This window comes from Hyperoodon ampullatus (genome assembly GCF_949752795.1).
Source record: "Hyperoodon ampullatus genome assembly, chromosome: 7".
Taxonomy (NCBI): Eukaryota; Metazoa; Chordata; class Mammalia; order Artiodactyla; family Ziphiidae; genus Hyperoodon; species Hyperoodon ampullatus.
Genome location: NC_136920.1, coordinates 3,653,353 through 3,669,173, shown reverse-complemented (window position 1 = coordinate 3,669,173; position 15,821 = coordinate 3,653,353). Strand labels below are relative to the sequence as shown.

General features: G+C 56.7%; 1 protein-coding gene across 6 annotated transcripts in view; it reads right to left on the bottom strand.

Annotated features, from left to right (window-relative positions):
• The window catches only part of BRSK2 (BR serine/threonine kinase 2), a gene marked incomplete at both ends in the record, with an annotated part of 62,794 nt that extends 56,524 nt beyond the window's left edge, over window positions 1-6,270 (bottom strand). For all 6 annotated transcript variants that reach the window (XM_079709545.1, XM_079709546.1, XM_079709548.1 and 3 more), the window contains one exon: window positions 6,177-6,270. In XM_079709545.1, coding sequence (XP_079565671.1) covers window positions 6,177-6,270 — 94 coding nt within the window. The remainder of the gene's footprint in view (window positions 1-6,176) is intronic.
• Window positions 6,271-15,821: the final 9,551 nt, after the last annotated feature.

The window sequence follows — 15,821 nt, the reverse complement described above, 5'->3', positions numbered from 1 at the left end:
AGGCCCCCACAGACGCTGGTTCTGTGTCCACTGGCCTCAAAGGCACAGGTGCTCTCCAAACCAGAGCACTAGGTGACCAGGAAGTCGCCCTAACGCTCCTCATGAGCACCAGCCACGCACCCTCCCACTGCACCGCTGACTCGGGAGCACGGCCAACGTGGGCCATCCTCAGCGCGGGCCTCTGACCTGGCAGGACCTGTCTGCTCCGGGCACACGCAAGGTGCCAGGCACCAAGCAGGGCTCATACACAGGCAGAGAGGATGCAGTCAGTGCTGCTGCCCAGCCCACCTGCCTCTCAGATGCCGGCCTCCTCTCCCTTCCCTGACGTTTTCAGGCCCAGTGGTTGCCCCACAGATAAGCCCTAGCGATGAACACCAGGGGAGGAAGTAGCCAGAAAAAGGCGCGTGTGGGCAGGGGAAGCACACGCTCGCTCGGGCCCCCGTCCAGGCGCAGGCGCAGGCCCAGGGCGGTGCCGGTCAGCCACGGCCGTGGGCAGCAGGGGACCCTGCGTCCTGCGGCAGAGCCCTCGGCGGCCCCACACAGCTCTTGAGGCTGGTTGGGATAGGCCAGGAGGCAGGGGGAGCAAGCCCCGGAGGCCCCAGTCCACACGCGCCCCCAGTACGCACAGCCAAGCCTGCCTGTCACCAGCAAGGCTCAGGTACCCCTGACCACCCTCCAGCAGACCAGGGTTGGGGGCACCTGGAGCCCTCTGAGTCTGAGACCTCTCTGCTCCTCTGCCCTGAGCACAGCGCAGACGGCTGTATATCCAGCAGGGTCCCCCCGGATCTGCTGGAGACAGGTCCTGCTGGGACCTCGGGGCCGTGGCTGGCACTGGCCTGGCTTCTTCCAGAAAGAGCCAGGCCTGGCCTTGCCCCCAAAACCCACTCCGAACAGACGGCTCTGGGGACAACAGCTGGCACGTGGTGGACAGAGGCTGGCCACAGGTGACGTACTCTTTCCGCATCGTGCTGGGGGCCCTGCAGGCGGGGGCCTACAGGCCTTGATGCCCCCTGTGGAAAACCCCCAGCGCAGAGGAACCCACGGCCAGAGCTGCACTGGGCAGCAGCCGGCTCTGCAAAGGGCATCTCTCACCTCTGTACCCTCGCCCGGGCTGTGCCCTCTGCCCCACATGCCCTCCCTGGTACAAACACCCCTCCCACCATCCCTGCAGAGCCACAGCCAGTGGTGAGGCAGGCGGGACACGTGAAAACTCAGAGGTGCTCAGAGCCACAGGGGACCACGGTGGGTAGGGGACACTCTGGGACCAGGGTCCTAGGGCTCTGTCCACCCCAGGACCCTCCCAGCCCTACCTTCAGGAAAATGCCTATCCTTTGACGCAAGACCCCCATCACCGCAGGAAGCCCCGTGCAGAGCTGCCCTCCATCAACAAGGGCAGCATACCCAGGGCCAGCTCTCAGCTCGGGGAAGCGGTTTTCCTGGGGGAGGGTCTGTGCCTCGGGAGGATGGCTGAGCAGCCTCTGTCCCACCCAAAGTCACTGATGGGTTGCTGAGCCTTCCTAACCACTCCAGTGGGGCAGGGAGACAGGTGGGGGATCCCCACTGCCCCCCAAGGTCTGCCCACAACTATTTGAGAATATGGTCCTAACGTTTAACCAGGCTCGTGCAGTGAGCACCTGTGGGCTTTCCTACCATCCCCGGGAGCAACTGCCCTGGACCAAGTTCAGGTTCTGAGCCCGTTCCCTCACTTATAAAACAGGTTAGATGGACTGAGGCCAGCCTGAGGCACAGAGGGGGAGGCTCTGGACTCAGCAAAGGGCAATGTGGCCTGCGGCCGTTCTGACCATCAGGCACGACAGGCGGTCCACATGCGACCAGTGGAGGCCCACCCCACTCATCCTGCTCTGTCCACCTTCACTGTGCACCCCAAGTCCAGTGCCTCCACCCACATGGGGAGGCCCACTCCTTCTCTGGGCCTCAGCCCTCCATGGCACCCCAGGCCGGTTCCTGGGCCAGCCCCTGCCCGCCCCATCCCCAGAGCCGACGCACTGCGGCCTCTTGTTGGCTCAAAGCTGCCTCCGGACTTCCCTGGTGGTGCAGTGGTTAAGAATCCGCCTGCCAATGCAGGGGACACGGGTTCGAGCCCTGGTCTGGGAAGATCCCACATGCCGCGGAGCAACTAAGCCCGCGCCCCACAACTACTGAGCCTGCACGCCACAACTACTGAAGCCCAAGTACCTAGAGCCCACGCTCCACCACAAGAGAAGCCGCCGCAATGAGAAGCCCACACACCGCAACAAAGAGTAGCCCCCGCTCGCCACAACTAGGGAAAGCCCGCGTGCAGCAACGAGGACCCAATGCGGCCAAAAATAAATAAATATTTTTAAAAATAAAAAAAAAAAAAAAAAGCTGCCTCCTTCTGCTCAACCTTCTAAAACTGATGTGGTCCCCCACGGCCCAGGTGCCTCCCCGCCCACCTCGGCCGCCGGCTCTGACTCCCCCGTCCTGCTCTGAGCTGGGCTCCCTCCAGCTCTGGGCCATGGGTCACCCCAGGGTCTGCCAGACTCTCCCTCCAGCTCACCTGTCTCCCTCTCACACCTGCCCCTCCTCCCAGCTCACCCGTCTCTCCTGCTCACACCTGTCTCTCCTCCCAGCTCACCTGTCTCCCTCCAGCTCACCTGTCTCCCTCTCACACCTGTCCCTCCTCCCAGCTCACCTGTCCCTCGCTCACCTGCCCCATCCCACCCAAGGAGTCCTCCCCAGCCTGCCTGCCACCAGCACTCACATTAATTCTCCTGAGGGTCCCTCAAGAGCCTGGAGGGGCTCTCCCCCTGCCCACCCACCAACCTGCGAGCTCAGCCAGATGAGCAGCAGGGAGGCCCCTCACCGCCCCCTTCTCTCTTTAGCTGGACCAACCCCTTGCCTGAAAGCCCTGTCTCAGTGCTGCCCCCGGCCCCCATCTCCTGCCCACTGGAGAAGGGTTTCCAAGGGTGGGCCCCACATCTTACCGTGGACCTTGGCTCCAGGAAAGGCTCCCAGAGCCCACCGTCCTCCCCATCGAGCCCCGGGGTCCTCCCGGCCTATGGGCGCCGAGCCCCACTTGGGCTTGCTGCGCCCTGGCTTGGGCAGGGCCGGGCACTGCTCCGTTTCCTGATGGGGCTGGGGGGGTGAAGACAGCACAGCCCACACCACTCACCTCCTGGGCCTACTCGGTCCCCACTGGGCCCTCAGGGGGTGTCCTCCCCACCCCCCAGCTGAAGAAGCCTCTCCTGGATGAGGGAGGGGCCAGGCGGAGCCTCGGCAGTGAACACCACAGGGCACAGTGACACCCGCCCCAGCAGGCCCGGAAGGTCCCGTCCCTTGACCAGAAACCACATCGCAGCCGAGGCGGAGGCACCCTCCCCAGGCTGCTTGCAGAGGTGACGCCAGGCCGTCAAGGACAGCTGGGCAGAGGAGATGACTTCTCAACCACGGCCTCGCCAGCCCTGACGGGGAGGCCCAACCCAGCAGGAGTGACGGACCCGCTCCCTGAGCCCAATGCCAAACAAGCAAAACAGAACCACCAGGGGTTAAAAAGATGCAACAGAAGTGTGAGCCGGACCCTGCCAGCCCCAGCCGGGTGGAAGGGGCGGCTCTGCCCACACCTGCACTCTGCACCTGGCGGCGTCCCCCATCCCACATCTGACTCCCCAAAGGCGGCATTTTGGGGGAGAGCAGCGGGCCCGCCTCCCAACAGGCCCCCGCTCGGGACACGCAGCCCGAGTGCCCGGATCAGCTGGGTTGAGAGGCCCAGCTGCCCCACGCGGCCCACAGCCGCCGACGTCTACTCTCCTCAGTTCCCCCTTTACAGGACTTGGGCAGAGGGCTGGCAAAGAGCAGGGAGAACAGAGGTGCCTGTGAGACAAGCAGGGCTGGGCTGGAGTCAAGGGACAAACCGCGGGCCCCACCACACCCTGGGCCTGGGGGCTGCACGGCTCCAGGGGAGCAGCTCCCAGCAGCACTAACGGCTGGGGAGGGAGGCGGCACACTTCCACCGAGGTGTCCTGGCAAGAAGCCTGGCCCCCAGAGAAGGTCAGGTGTTTATCTCGGGAGCGAAAGGACAGGCCTGGGAAATCACAGCTTTCTTAGCATTTGGTGCCAAAGAGCAGCCAGCAAGCCAAGCAGCCAGGCCCGGCACACACACACCGTGAGGTCCCTACGTCCACCAAACTCCAGATGACCCTGCCACAGAAAGGACGGAGAGACGGGCGCCAACAGGACAGCCTCCTCCCCAACCTTCCTGGGAAGCAGGTGCTCCAACCATCAGGATCTCGAGTGGCAGCTCCAAGCACTCAGGGAGGCCAGAAGAACAGAGGACGGACAGACCCCCAGAGAGGGGGCCTCAACTAGAGACCTGATCCCACTCACCAGGGAAGGGCCTGAGGAGAGAGGCTGCTGGATGCAGGGGCCACTCAGAGCTGCTTCTAAACATCACACGGCCTGTTGTTCACACACTGTACATCCTTTTGTGTTCGTTATTGTTAATTACAGTGGAACCCTCCTGTAATTAACTGTAGAACAGAATAACTCAATGAAGAGTACGGAGACCAGCCCCTACCCTTGGAGACCTGCGTATAATTCATGGCTGTCATCGCTTGCACGCCGATGTTTCCCTATAATAACATTTTATTGGTAAGATAATTAGATTATTTCACTGCCTCCTGCATTCTGCTGCCCCAAGCCCCTCCCCCACTGAGAATTTCACGAACTACAGTTGTTCCTCCCAGGAAACATGCACATTTTGAACTCAGCTGATCACAGGCTGTCTGCCACCTCCTCTTCGAACCCGGCCCGCCACCCTGACTTCCAACAGCACTGCACTACTGCCCCGGGCCCCACGGTGCGAGGGCTGCCCGCCCAGCAGGGGGCGGGGGGGCTCCCACTGCCTCTAGCCCAGACGCCTTCACAGGCTCTGCCTTAGTTACATCACAGCCCCTGCCCCCCACCCCAGCCCGGGGCTTGGCCCACTTTCCTTCCACCTCCAGGCTCCGCCTCTGGGCTACCCTGGGGGGCTCGGGGAAGGCCTGCAGCATGCCTGGCTAGAGCGCTCCCTCCTGGGCCCCAGCCCTGCACCAGTGGGGTGGGCCCAGCCCTGCCGCACCCTCCTCCTCCCTTGCTCCGCTTGCCTGCCTGCTCTAGGTCTAAGGAACTTCCCAGAGAGGCAGGGAGAAGGAGACAGTGCCAATCGGACCTCTGGGCCGCCAAGAGAGGCCCATCCAGGGAGAAGAAAGAAAATGGCTGAGCCCAGTGTCCCACAAAGCGACTCTGCGAACGCCCGGCCAGCCAGATGAGGGCACTGGCCTTGGGGCTGCGATCTAACCCGATCGCCAGAAGACGGCTGTCCAGGACCAGCCGGGAAGCCCCCTCCTCCCATAGGCTGGGGTCTGCTCCACCGCCGGTGTGGGATCCGTGGCCCAGGATCCGCGGTCGGGCCCAGTACCGGTCTCCCTCTCCCGCCCCTGGAGGAGTGCAGTGTCGCAGACATCCTGACAGGTTGGGAGAAGAGAGGCGCTGTCCAGCCCTCTGAGTGGCCCGGGCACTCTCCCACTCCCACCGGGGAGGGAGGTCCCGGCCTGGCTAAAGTGGCCCGGTCCCTGCAGGACGCGCATGGCGGCCTCGCTGCTCGCCGGCCGCGGGAGTTGGGGGTCGTGGCCGGGGTCGCGCGGCCCGGGGCGCAGCTGCTCGGGCAGCACGCCTATTAGCGCGGCCGCGGCAGACGGCAGATGGGCGCCCGCTCGGCCCCCTCCTCCCGCGGCACAATGGGCCCGGTCGCTCGGGCGCACAATGCGGCGGGGGCCGCGCACCTGCAGCCTGCAGCCGGGCCGAGGGGCGCTGGCCGGGCCAGTGCGCCGCCGTCCGTGCCGAGTGTCCTTGGGCCGCGCCCGGCCGACCGCAGCCGCGCGGCCTGCGGGGCTCCGCGGCGGGACCGGGCGCCCGGCCTCCCATTGTTCGCGGCCGCGGGCCGGAGACGTGGGCCGGGCCTGCAGCACCCCGCTCCGGGCGGCCTCCTTCCCGGGCCCCCGCTCGGCGCGCCGGCGCCGGCCTCCCCGGCGGCGGGCCTGTGCGCCCCCGGCCCTCCCGGTCCCCCGGCGCCCCCGGCCCCCATTGGTGTCCTCGGCCCTCTGGGCCCTCCGTGTGCACGGTCTCCCCGGCCCCGGCCCCCGCCGGCCCGCACGCACCTGTCTGCCCCTTGCCCAGCGTCTTCTCCAGCCGGTAGGGCCCCACATACTGCGCGTGCTGCGCCCCGCCGCCGTCCTTCCCCGTCGATGTCATCGCTCCCGGGCCCGGCGCCGGCGAGGTGGGCGCCCCGGGCGGGCGGCGGCAGGGAGGGGCCGCGTCCGTGCGCGTCCGTCAGTCCGCTGGGCCGGGTCGGCGGCGCCCGGCGGGCCGCGCTCGCTCAGCGCCCCCCGCGCCTCCCCCGCGCCGCCGCCCCCCGCGCCTGCGCCCGCTCTGCTGCGGCCGGCCCGCGCTGCCTCCGCCTCTCCGAGACGACCGGGCGGGCGGGGACACAAGGCTTCCGCCGCCGTCGCCGCCGAGGCCCGCGCCCCGCGCCCCGCGCCCCGCGCCCCCCGCGCACGCCCGTCAGTCCGTCCGCGGTCGCGCAGCCGAGCTGAGCCGAGCCGCCGAGCTGAGCCGAGCTGCCGAGCCGAGCCGAGCCGAGCCGAGCTGAGCCGCCGAGCCGAGCCGAGCTGCCGAGCCGAACCCGTACGAGCGCAGCCGGATGCAGCGGCGGCAGCGAGTGGCTCTCGCGCCGGCCAATCAGCGGCATCGGCCAATCAGCGGCGCCTTCTGCCGGCCCCGCCCCCCGCCTCGCTCCACCCCCGCCCCCCGCCTCGCTCCACCCCGCCGCGGAGAGCGCTCCTGGGAGCTGGTCTCCGGGAGGCGAGGCCAGGGCGGGGTCCGGGCGGGGTCCGGGCGAGGCCCGGGCGGGGTCGGGGCTTGGGCGTCTCGAGCCCCTCGCCCACCGCCCACCGCCCCTGGTCCCCCGACCCCGCCCGGATGCCGAGCTGCGGCGGCCCTCCCGTAAAGCGCCTCCCGGGACGGTGCAGGCGGCGGGCTGTGGGGGTGGGCAGTCAGCTGCCCCGGCTCCTGGCGCCGTCCCTCTTGGCCGCGACCACCGGGGTGGAAAGGAGTTACTTAGCCCCTCCCCACCCCCATCCCGGGGGCGGCGGCGCTGCGTGTCTCTTGGCCCAGCCGTGACCTTGTGCGTCCCAAGGCCGTGCCCGAATCGCTGCCCTCCTCCGCTCCGTTTTCCCGGGTACACAACTGTGACCAGCACATTGGGGTCAGGAACTCAACCCAGGCCACACAGCAGGCCTTTGTGCCGGCCCACCTTCTTCCTCGATTGGGCCGAAGGTGCACCTGCACCGACGGCTCTAGGGCTCGGGAGAGGCGTCTGCAGTGGAGCCAGACCTGGAGGGCCCCTGTTCCTTGCGGAAAACACATGCTGCCTAAGCCAGTGCTGCAGAGGTGGTGAGAGAAGAGAGGTGAGGGCCGGGAGCAGGGAGCCCCGAACCCTGCACGTGAGGGTCCCACACCCTTTGAGCCGCTGGGTGCCCTGCCGTGGCTCGGATCTGCCGCCAAGTCCTGGGTGGCCGAGTTTCACCTGAAGGTTTTCTGCGGGCTCCCAGGGCTCCACAGCTAGCCCTCACTCCCGTCAGGCTAATCCCCTGCTCCTGCCCGCCCTGGGGGGAGGACTGAGAGAACTCTGGAAACTCGCAGGTCTTCCCAGCACCCCTCCTGGAAGGGCCTGTTTGCATTTCTATCTCCCCTATCTGAACTCAGAATACCTGTCTGCTCCACTCAGCCGTTGCAGGTCCCCCCCTTGCTTCCCACTCGTTTCTTAAAAAGTTGCAGATTAAGAGTCTTTAGGTGCCTCCAAAGGTGTGCAGTGCAGGTCAGGGGAACACTGTCGCAGACAGCGCCAGGCTTCAGGGGGGTGGTGCAGTTTAAACTGGATATAAGGAGAGTTTGGGACCTTGGACTAGAGAAATTTTCCAGGGGCTAAAGGCAGACTGGGAGTCGTCAGGTCAAAAGTGGGCAAGAGATGGGCTAGGGCCGTGGGCAGGCAGAGGAGGGGTGGCATCCCGGTACCTGGAGGAGGGTCACCTGCCAGGGAAGGACATGCCCCTGGCCTCCCCATCTTCCTCTGCTGGAGCTGTGCCTTCCACAATCACCTGGGCCTCCCCAGCCTGCAGGACTTACCAGACGCATCGTTCTTGTACCCTCAGCAGCACTGGCCCAGCTGACCATTCTTTTTTTTTTAATATAAATTTATTCATTTATTTATTTATTTTTGGCTGCATTGGGTCTTCGTTGCTGTGCACGGGCTTTCTTTAGTTGTGGCGAGTGGGGGCTACTCTTTGTTTTGGTGTTCAGGCTTCTCATTGCAGTGGCTTCTCTTTGTTGTGGAGTATGGGCTCTAAGCATGCGGGCTTCAGTAGTTGTGGCTCGCAGGCTCAGTAGTTGTGGCTCACGGGCTCTAGAGCGCAGGCTCAGTAGTTGTGGCACATGGGCTTAGTTGCTCCACGGCATGTGGGATCTTCCTGGACCAGGGCTCGAACCTGTGTCCCCTGCATTGGCAGGTAAATACTTAACCACTGTACCACCAGAGAAGTCCCAGCTGACCATTCTTATCTGGATACTCTTGGGCTAAAATTCCTGGCTTTCAAGATTCCCACGTCCCCACCCCCACCTCACCCTGTGCTCCTGGGGTCTTCTTCCCTCTCTGGCCACTTCTCGCTTCTCTGTGTCCGTGCAGCCCATACCCATCATCATTTCTCAGGGCTCCGTGGGGGACCCCTGTACTGGCCTCTCCATGTTCTCCAGGTGACCACATCCTCTCCCATCTCATTCCTGAATCAGCACTGCCAGCCCCCCTCACTCCAGGGCTGTGGGTCAGCCTCCCTCCTGCGTTCCTCCTGGTATTCGTTGCACAAACTCTCAAACTTAGTGCATGCACAACAGAATAGCTCATCTCCCCATCTTTGTGGGGGTCAAGAGCACGACCCCTCGTGGTCAGGCTTCCATCTGCCTGCTCCAGGGCTGGCCTTGGTGCAGAGAATGTCAAGATGGGAGGCCTCGCTGGAGGATTACAGCAGACCCTTAAAGGAGAAATAACACGGTCACTACAGAAGTGCTTTCAGAACACGGAGGAGGAGGGCACACCCGCTAACTCTTCACGGGAGTCCATCTTAACCCTGGTACCAAATCCAGATAAGGAAATGACATGAAAAGGAAATTAAAGTCCAATATACTTCACGAGTCCAGAAAAAAATCCTTAACAATATTAGCAAGTTGATTCCAGCAATATATTAAAACAATAATACATATGACCAAGAAGGGCTCATTGCAAGAATGTAAAGTTCCTTTAACATTTCAAAATTGATGCAATTCACAATGTGATTGGTCTGAAACAGAAAAACCACACAATCATTTCAATAGATGCCAAAAAAAAAGCATGACAAAATTCACCCATTTATGGTTTAAACACACACACATACAACACACACACATAAACATGTCAGTAAACTAGGACTAAAAGGGAGCTCCTTCAGTTGATAAAGGGGATCTTCAAAAACCCACAGTGACATCGTACTTGATGGTGAAAGACTGAGTGGGAATGAGGCAAAAGCATCCACTATCACCACTTTACTAGAGAACCTAGCCTATGTAATAAGGCAAGGAAAACAAGTTATACCTTATATTTTTATATGATTGGAAAGGAAAAATTGAAACAATCTTGATCCACAGATGACATTTTTGTCTGCAGAAAATCCTAAACTACAAAATACTCATAGAACTAACAAGTGAGTTTGGCAAAGTCACAGGATACAAAGTCAAAATATAAAAATCCCATCTATCTCTGTGTACTAACAATGGACAATTAGAATTTGAAATTACAAGCACAATACAATTTATAAATAGAATTAAAGAACATGAATTACTTAGAGGTAAATTTAACAAAATATGTGTGAGATATATACCCAGAAAACTATAAAATACCACTGAGAGACTAAAAAAGACCTAAGTAAATGGAGAGTCATACTGTGTTTGTTACCAAACCCAACTTGGGTCCACTCACCCCAATGTGCAGCAAAGCCAATCTGCTAACACTGGGTTGTGGTGAAGGAAAGTGCAGTTTATTGCAGGGCCAACAAAGGAGAATGGGCAGCTTCTGTTCAAAAGACCCAAACTCCCCCATGGCTTTCAGGAAAGGGTCTTTAAAGACACTGTGAAGGAGAGGTTCAGAGGGTGGGTGATTAGCTTTTGCATAATTCTCTGATTGGTTGATGGTGATGTTTCAGGAATCTCAATCATCGACTTTCCTCTTCCAGCTGATCTGGGGTCTCCGTGCTGGTGGTCAGCATGCAGTTAACTTCTTCCACCTGGTGGAGGTTTCAGTATCTGCAAAACAACTCAAGGATATGGCTCAGGATATTATCTATAGCCCTTGAGAAGGAAACTTGACTTAGTTTTATGGCTAAACTATTATTATTTTGTCTTGCTTGACTACTTTCCTATGTTTCTGCATTTTCTCACTTCTCTGATTAAATTTCCCCTTCAGAACTCGGGGAAGGCCTAGAAGACTGAAGCCTCTCTGCAAACAAGAGGTGTGGGACTCGGAGGGGGTCTGTCCCTGAAGCCCCTGCAGAGTCCTGCTCGGTTTCATGTTCATGGATTCCAAGACTGAATATTGTTAAGATGTTGATTCTCCCCAAATTGATCTATAGGTTCAATGTGATTTCAAGCAAAGCCACCCAGTTTTTAAAAAGACATTGACAAGCTGATTCTAAAATTTATAAAGAAATGCAAAGGGCAAAGGAAATTCCAAACAATGATAAGGAAGAAGGAAGTTGGGAGACTTACACCACCTGATTTCAAGACTTAAAAAGCTACAGCAGTCAAGACAGAACAGTGTTGGCTTAAAGATAGACACATAAATCAAAGAATGAGGCTAGAGTTCAGAAATCAATCCTTGCATTTATGACAATAGGTTTTCAACAAAGGTGCAGAGGTCATTTAATGGAGAAAGGACAGTCATTTCAGCAAAAGGTACTGAAATAATTAGACATCATATGTTAATAAAGAACCTCAAAGCTTACACGATCTATAAATATCAACTAGATTAATATTTATTAATATTAACAAACAATAATACAGGCATAAATGTAAGAACTATAAATATGAACCTACTAGAAGAAAACACAGGAGAAAATCTTTGTGTCCTTGAGTTATGCAAAGATTTTTCTCGATAAGATGCGAAAAGCACAAACCATAAAATTTTTAAAATAATAATTGGGTCTCATCAAAATTAAAAAATTTTTGCTTTGGGGACTTCCCTGGTGGTCCAGTGGTTAAGAATCCATCTTGCAATGCAGGGGGTGCCAGTTCGATCCCTGGTCAGGGATCTAAGATCCCACATGCCACGGGGCAACTAAGCCCATGTGCCACAACTAGAGAGAAGTCCGTGCACCACAAGGAAGAGCCCACACACTGCAACTAAGACCTGATGCAACCAATAAATAAATAAATATTTTTTTAAATCTGTGCTTCAAAAGACACTGTAAAGAAAATGAAAAGCCACAAATTGGGAGAAAATATTTGCAAAACACATCCTCGGTAACAGATTTGTATTTTGAGTACAGAAAGAACTCTTGCAACTCAGTAAGAAGAAAACTTGATTTAAAACTCGGGCGAAACACTTCAACTAAGAAGAGAAATGGATGGCAAATAAGCACCTGGAAAAAAATGGTCAAAGTGATTAGTCACGTGATCCAGGAAAAGTAAAACCACAACTACAGACCTATTAAAACAAATAAAACTCCCAATGCTGACAACACCTACTGGAGAGAATTTGGAGCGCCTGGAGCTCTCGCATGTTGCTGATGGGAATGTAAATATACAGCCACTTTGGAAATTAGTTTGGCAATAATCTACAAAGTTCAACATTCGCTTACCACACAATCCAACAATCCCACTCATAGGTATTTTCCCCCCAAAATGAAAACTTAGTCTACATGAACCAGCATACCAATGTTCATAGCAGCTTTATTTGTAATAGTCAAAAATTGGAAGCAACACACATGTCCTCCAGTGGGTGACTAGATGGACAAGCTGTGGTCCATCCACACAGTGGACAACTGCTCCACAGTAAATAGGATGCCTTTCAGGACTCAGGTGAACCTCAAAAACATCATGCAGAGAATCTGGTCTCAAGAAATAGTGTCCTGTGTGATTTTGTGTATGACGTTTTAGAAGAGGCAAGACTGCAGTTACAGAAAGCAGACTGGGGTTGCCAGGTGCGGGGTGGGGGAAGGAGATTGCTGGCAAATGGTGGAGGGAGCCTTGAGGGGTGCTGGAAACGCTCTAGGGCCCAATTGTGCTTACGCCACAGTGGCTTTTGTCAACCTCATCGAATTACAGGTCGATTTTTTTTTAAATAAATTTATTTATTTATTATTTTTATTTTTGGCTACGTTGGGTCTTCGTTACTGTGCGCGTGCTTTCTCTAGTTGCTGCAAGCGGGGGCTACTCTTTGTTGAGGTGGGTGGGCTTCTTATTGCGGTGGCTCCTCTTGTTGCAGAGCACAGGCTCTAGGCGCACGGGCTTCAGTAGTTGTAGCACGTGGGCTCAGTAGTTGTGGCACATGGGCTCTAGAGCGCAGTCTCAGTAGTTGAGGTGCTCGGGCTTCGTTCCTCCGCGCCATGTGGGATCTTCCTGGACCAGGGCTCGAACCCGTGTCCCCTGCATTGGCCGGCGGATTATTAACCACTGTGCCACCTGGGAAGCCCTACAGGTCGATTTTACCGCACGTGAATTTTACTTTAGTAAAACTGACTGGCACAAATGGGATCCACCCTGCGGGGCCGAGATCCAGGTGGGGAGAGAAAGCCCATGACCTCTGCCCGTTTTCAGCACCCCCCGGCTGTGGGCATGTGAGTGGGAGAGGGCTTCCTGGAGTAGGCGGGCTTGGGCTGCCTGAGTACCTGTGTGCACAGCAGTGAGGGCAAGGATACTCGACTGTCACTGGGTCGTCCCAACTCCACTGCAGCCTAAAGTTTCCTTGAGGCAGGGCCGATGCTGCCGGTTCCCAGCTCCCACAGCCCCAAGCAAGGGCCCTCAGGAGGACGAGCTGGAAAGAGAAGGCTCGCTCGGCCCCCGTGAGACACACAGGGCAGCAACCAGCTGTGGCCACAGGTTGGGGTTGGGGCACAGGGCACAGTAGCTCTGCCAGGAGGCACTCCAGGTGCCACGCGGTGCGTGTGGCCGGGCTGTGACTGCTGCAGGGGTGCTCTCTCCCCCTCCCACTGTCCTGCCCACTGGCGTCCCCAGGCCCAGGGACACCCGCCCTGGCTCCAGGACTCCAGCACTTGTTTACTGAGGCTAAGGGCAGACAGCATCATCATTCATTCATTCATTCCACATTGCCTGAGGTTCACGGCCACAGTGTGGCAGCCCCTTCCCCAGCTGCTGACCCTCTGCCCTGGAGAGAGAATCACACAAATAAATGATTACGAAACCTGGGTGGGGGACTTCCCTGGTGGTCCGGTGCTAAGACTCTGTGCTCCCAATGCACGGGGCCTGGGTTCAATCCCTGGTCAGGGAACTAGATCCCACAGGCTGCAACTAAAAGATCCCGCATGCCACAATGAAGATCCCGTGTGCCGCAACTAAGACACGGCACAGCCAAATAAATAAATGTGAAAAAAGAAAAAGAAAAAAAAAGACGTGGGTGGACCACATAAGTGAGCCAGGGAGACATTCACAGCCCTGAGTCACCCCCATGGAGGTAAGTGATGCTGGGTGTGAGCGAGGCCCCCCAAGGAAGGTGTGCAGCTCTGAAGACAGGCCAGAGGGACACAGAGAGATGGCACGGTAGGCGGGCCTACAGAGGAGATGGAGGACAAGCGATGGACCCAGGATGGGAGGGGCGGGAGGAGGGGCAGGAGGAGTCTGCAGCTGAGCTTTGGAGGGAGGGGTGTGGAGGGAGGCGTGGGACCAATGTGTTCTAAAGGCTCTGTTGGGAAAATGATGCCAACGTGACTCGATTACCAAGGCATGTGTGCTCACTGAGAGCATTTCAGAGCACAAGTGTTGTGCTTCTTTCATTAAATTTATTCCGAAGTATTTTATTCTTCATGATGTTATTATAAATGTAAGTGTTTTCTTAATTTCATTTTCAGATTGCTCTTGCGAGCATATAGAAATACACATTTTTTTTTGCACTGCATCCTGCAAATTTGCTAAACGTATTAGTTCTGGTCGCTTTTAGTAGATTCCTTACGTTTCCTATATTCAAGCTCATGCCATCTGCATATAGAGACAGCTTTACTTCTTCCTTTCCAATCTGGATGCCTTTATTTCTTTTTCTTGCCTTATTACCCTGTCCAGAACCTCCAGGACAGGGTTGAATAGAAGTGGTGATGGGCAGACATCCTTGTCTTGTTCCTGATGTCAGGAGGAAAGCACCTAGTCTTCTGTTGTTAATATGGTGTGAGCTGTGGGTTTTTTGTAAATACCTTTTTTTTTTTTTTTTTAAGATTTATTTATTATTTATCTATTTATTTAATTAATTTAATTAATTTATTTTTGCGGTACGCGGGCCTCTCACTGTCGTGGCCTCTCCCGTTGCGGAGCACAGGCTCCGGACGCGCAGGCTCAGCGGCCATGGCTCACGGGCCCAGCCGCTCTGCGGCACGTGGGATCTTCCCGGACCGGGGCACGAACCCGCGTCCCCTGCGTCGGCAGGCGGACTCCCAACCACTGCGCCACCAGGGAAGCCCTGTAAATACCTTTTATCAAGTGATAGAAGTTCACTTCAATTCCTAATTTGTTAAATGTTTTTAATCATGCAAGGGTATCAGATTTGGCCAAATGCTTTTGCCAAGTCTATTGAGATGATGTGGCTTTTTAAAAGCCAATTGATGAGGTGTATTACATTAATTGATTTTCGAACACTAAACCAACTTTGCATTCTTGGGATCAATACTACTTGGTCTTGGTACATAATGTTGATGGATTCAGTCTGCTAACGTTTTGTTGAGGATTTTTGTATCTATATTCATAAGGTAATTGGTTGGTAGTTTTCTTTTCTTGTGATGTCTTTGTCTGGTTTTGCTATCAGGGTGGTTCTGGCCTCATAGAATGAGTTGGGAAGTGTTTGCCCCTCTTCTTGGAAGGGTTTGTGAAGGATTGGTATTAATTCTTCACTAGTGTTTGGTTGGATTCACCAGAGAAGCCATCTGGGTGAGGGTTTGTCCTTGTGGGAATCTAAATTATTAATTCAATCTCTTTACTTGTTACAAGTCTATTTAGATTTTCTATTTCTCCTGGAGTCAGTTTTGGTTGTTGTGCCTTTCCAGGAACTTGTCCATCTCACCTAAGTTATGTAGTTAGTTGGAGCACATATATATTCATAGTCGAGTCCTTTGCTGTCTTTGGTTTTCCCCTTGGCCTCTCAGGGGCTAAGACTGGGAGTCAGATCCCACCCCTCCTCTGCTCACACCCTTCCCTGGGTCCCTGTCACCCAGCTTAGAAGGCGAGGTGGGCTTCCCTCACCCCCTCTCTCGGGCCTCCTCTCCCACCAGAGGCCTGCTTCACACTGCTCCTCCCACCGTGGCCCCTCACTGGCGCTGGGTGCCAGGCACACTCGTCCTCACAGCCTGGAAGGGCTTGCAACTTTTTCATCAAGTGTCAGGGTATTTGCTTGCCAGGGAGGCCATAAGAGGTGCCACAGCCGAGGCAGCTTAAACAACAGGATTTATTGTCCCCAGTCCTGGAGGCTAGAATCTGAGATCCAGGTGTGGGCAGGGCTGGTCCTC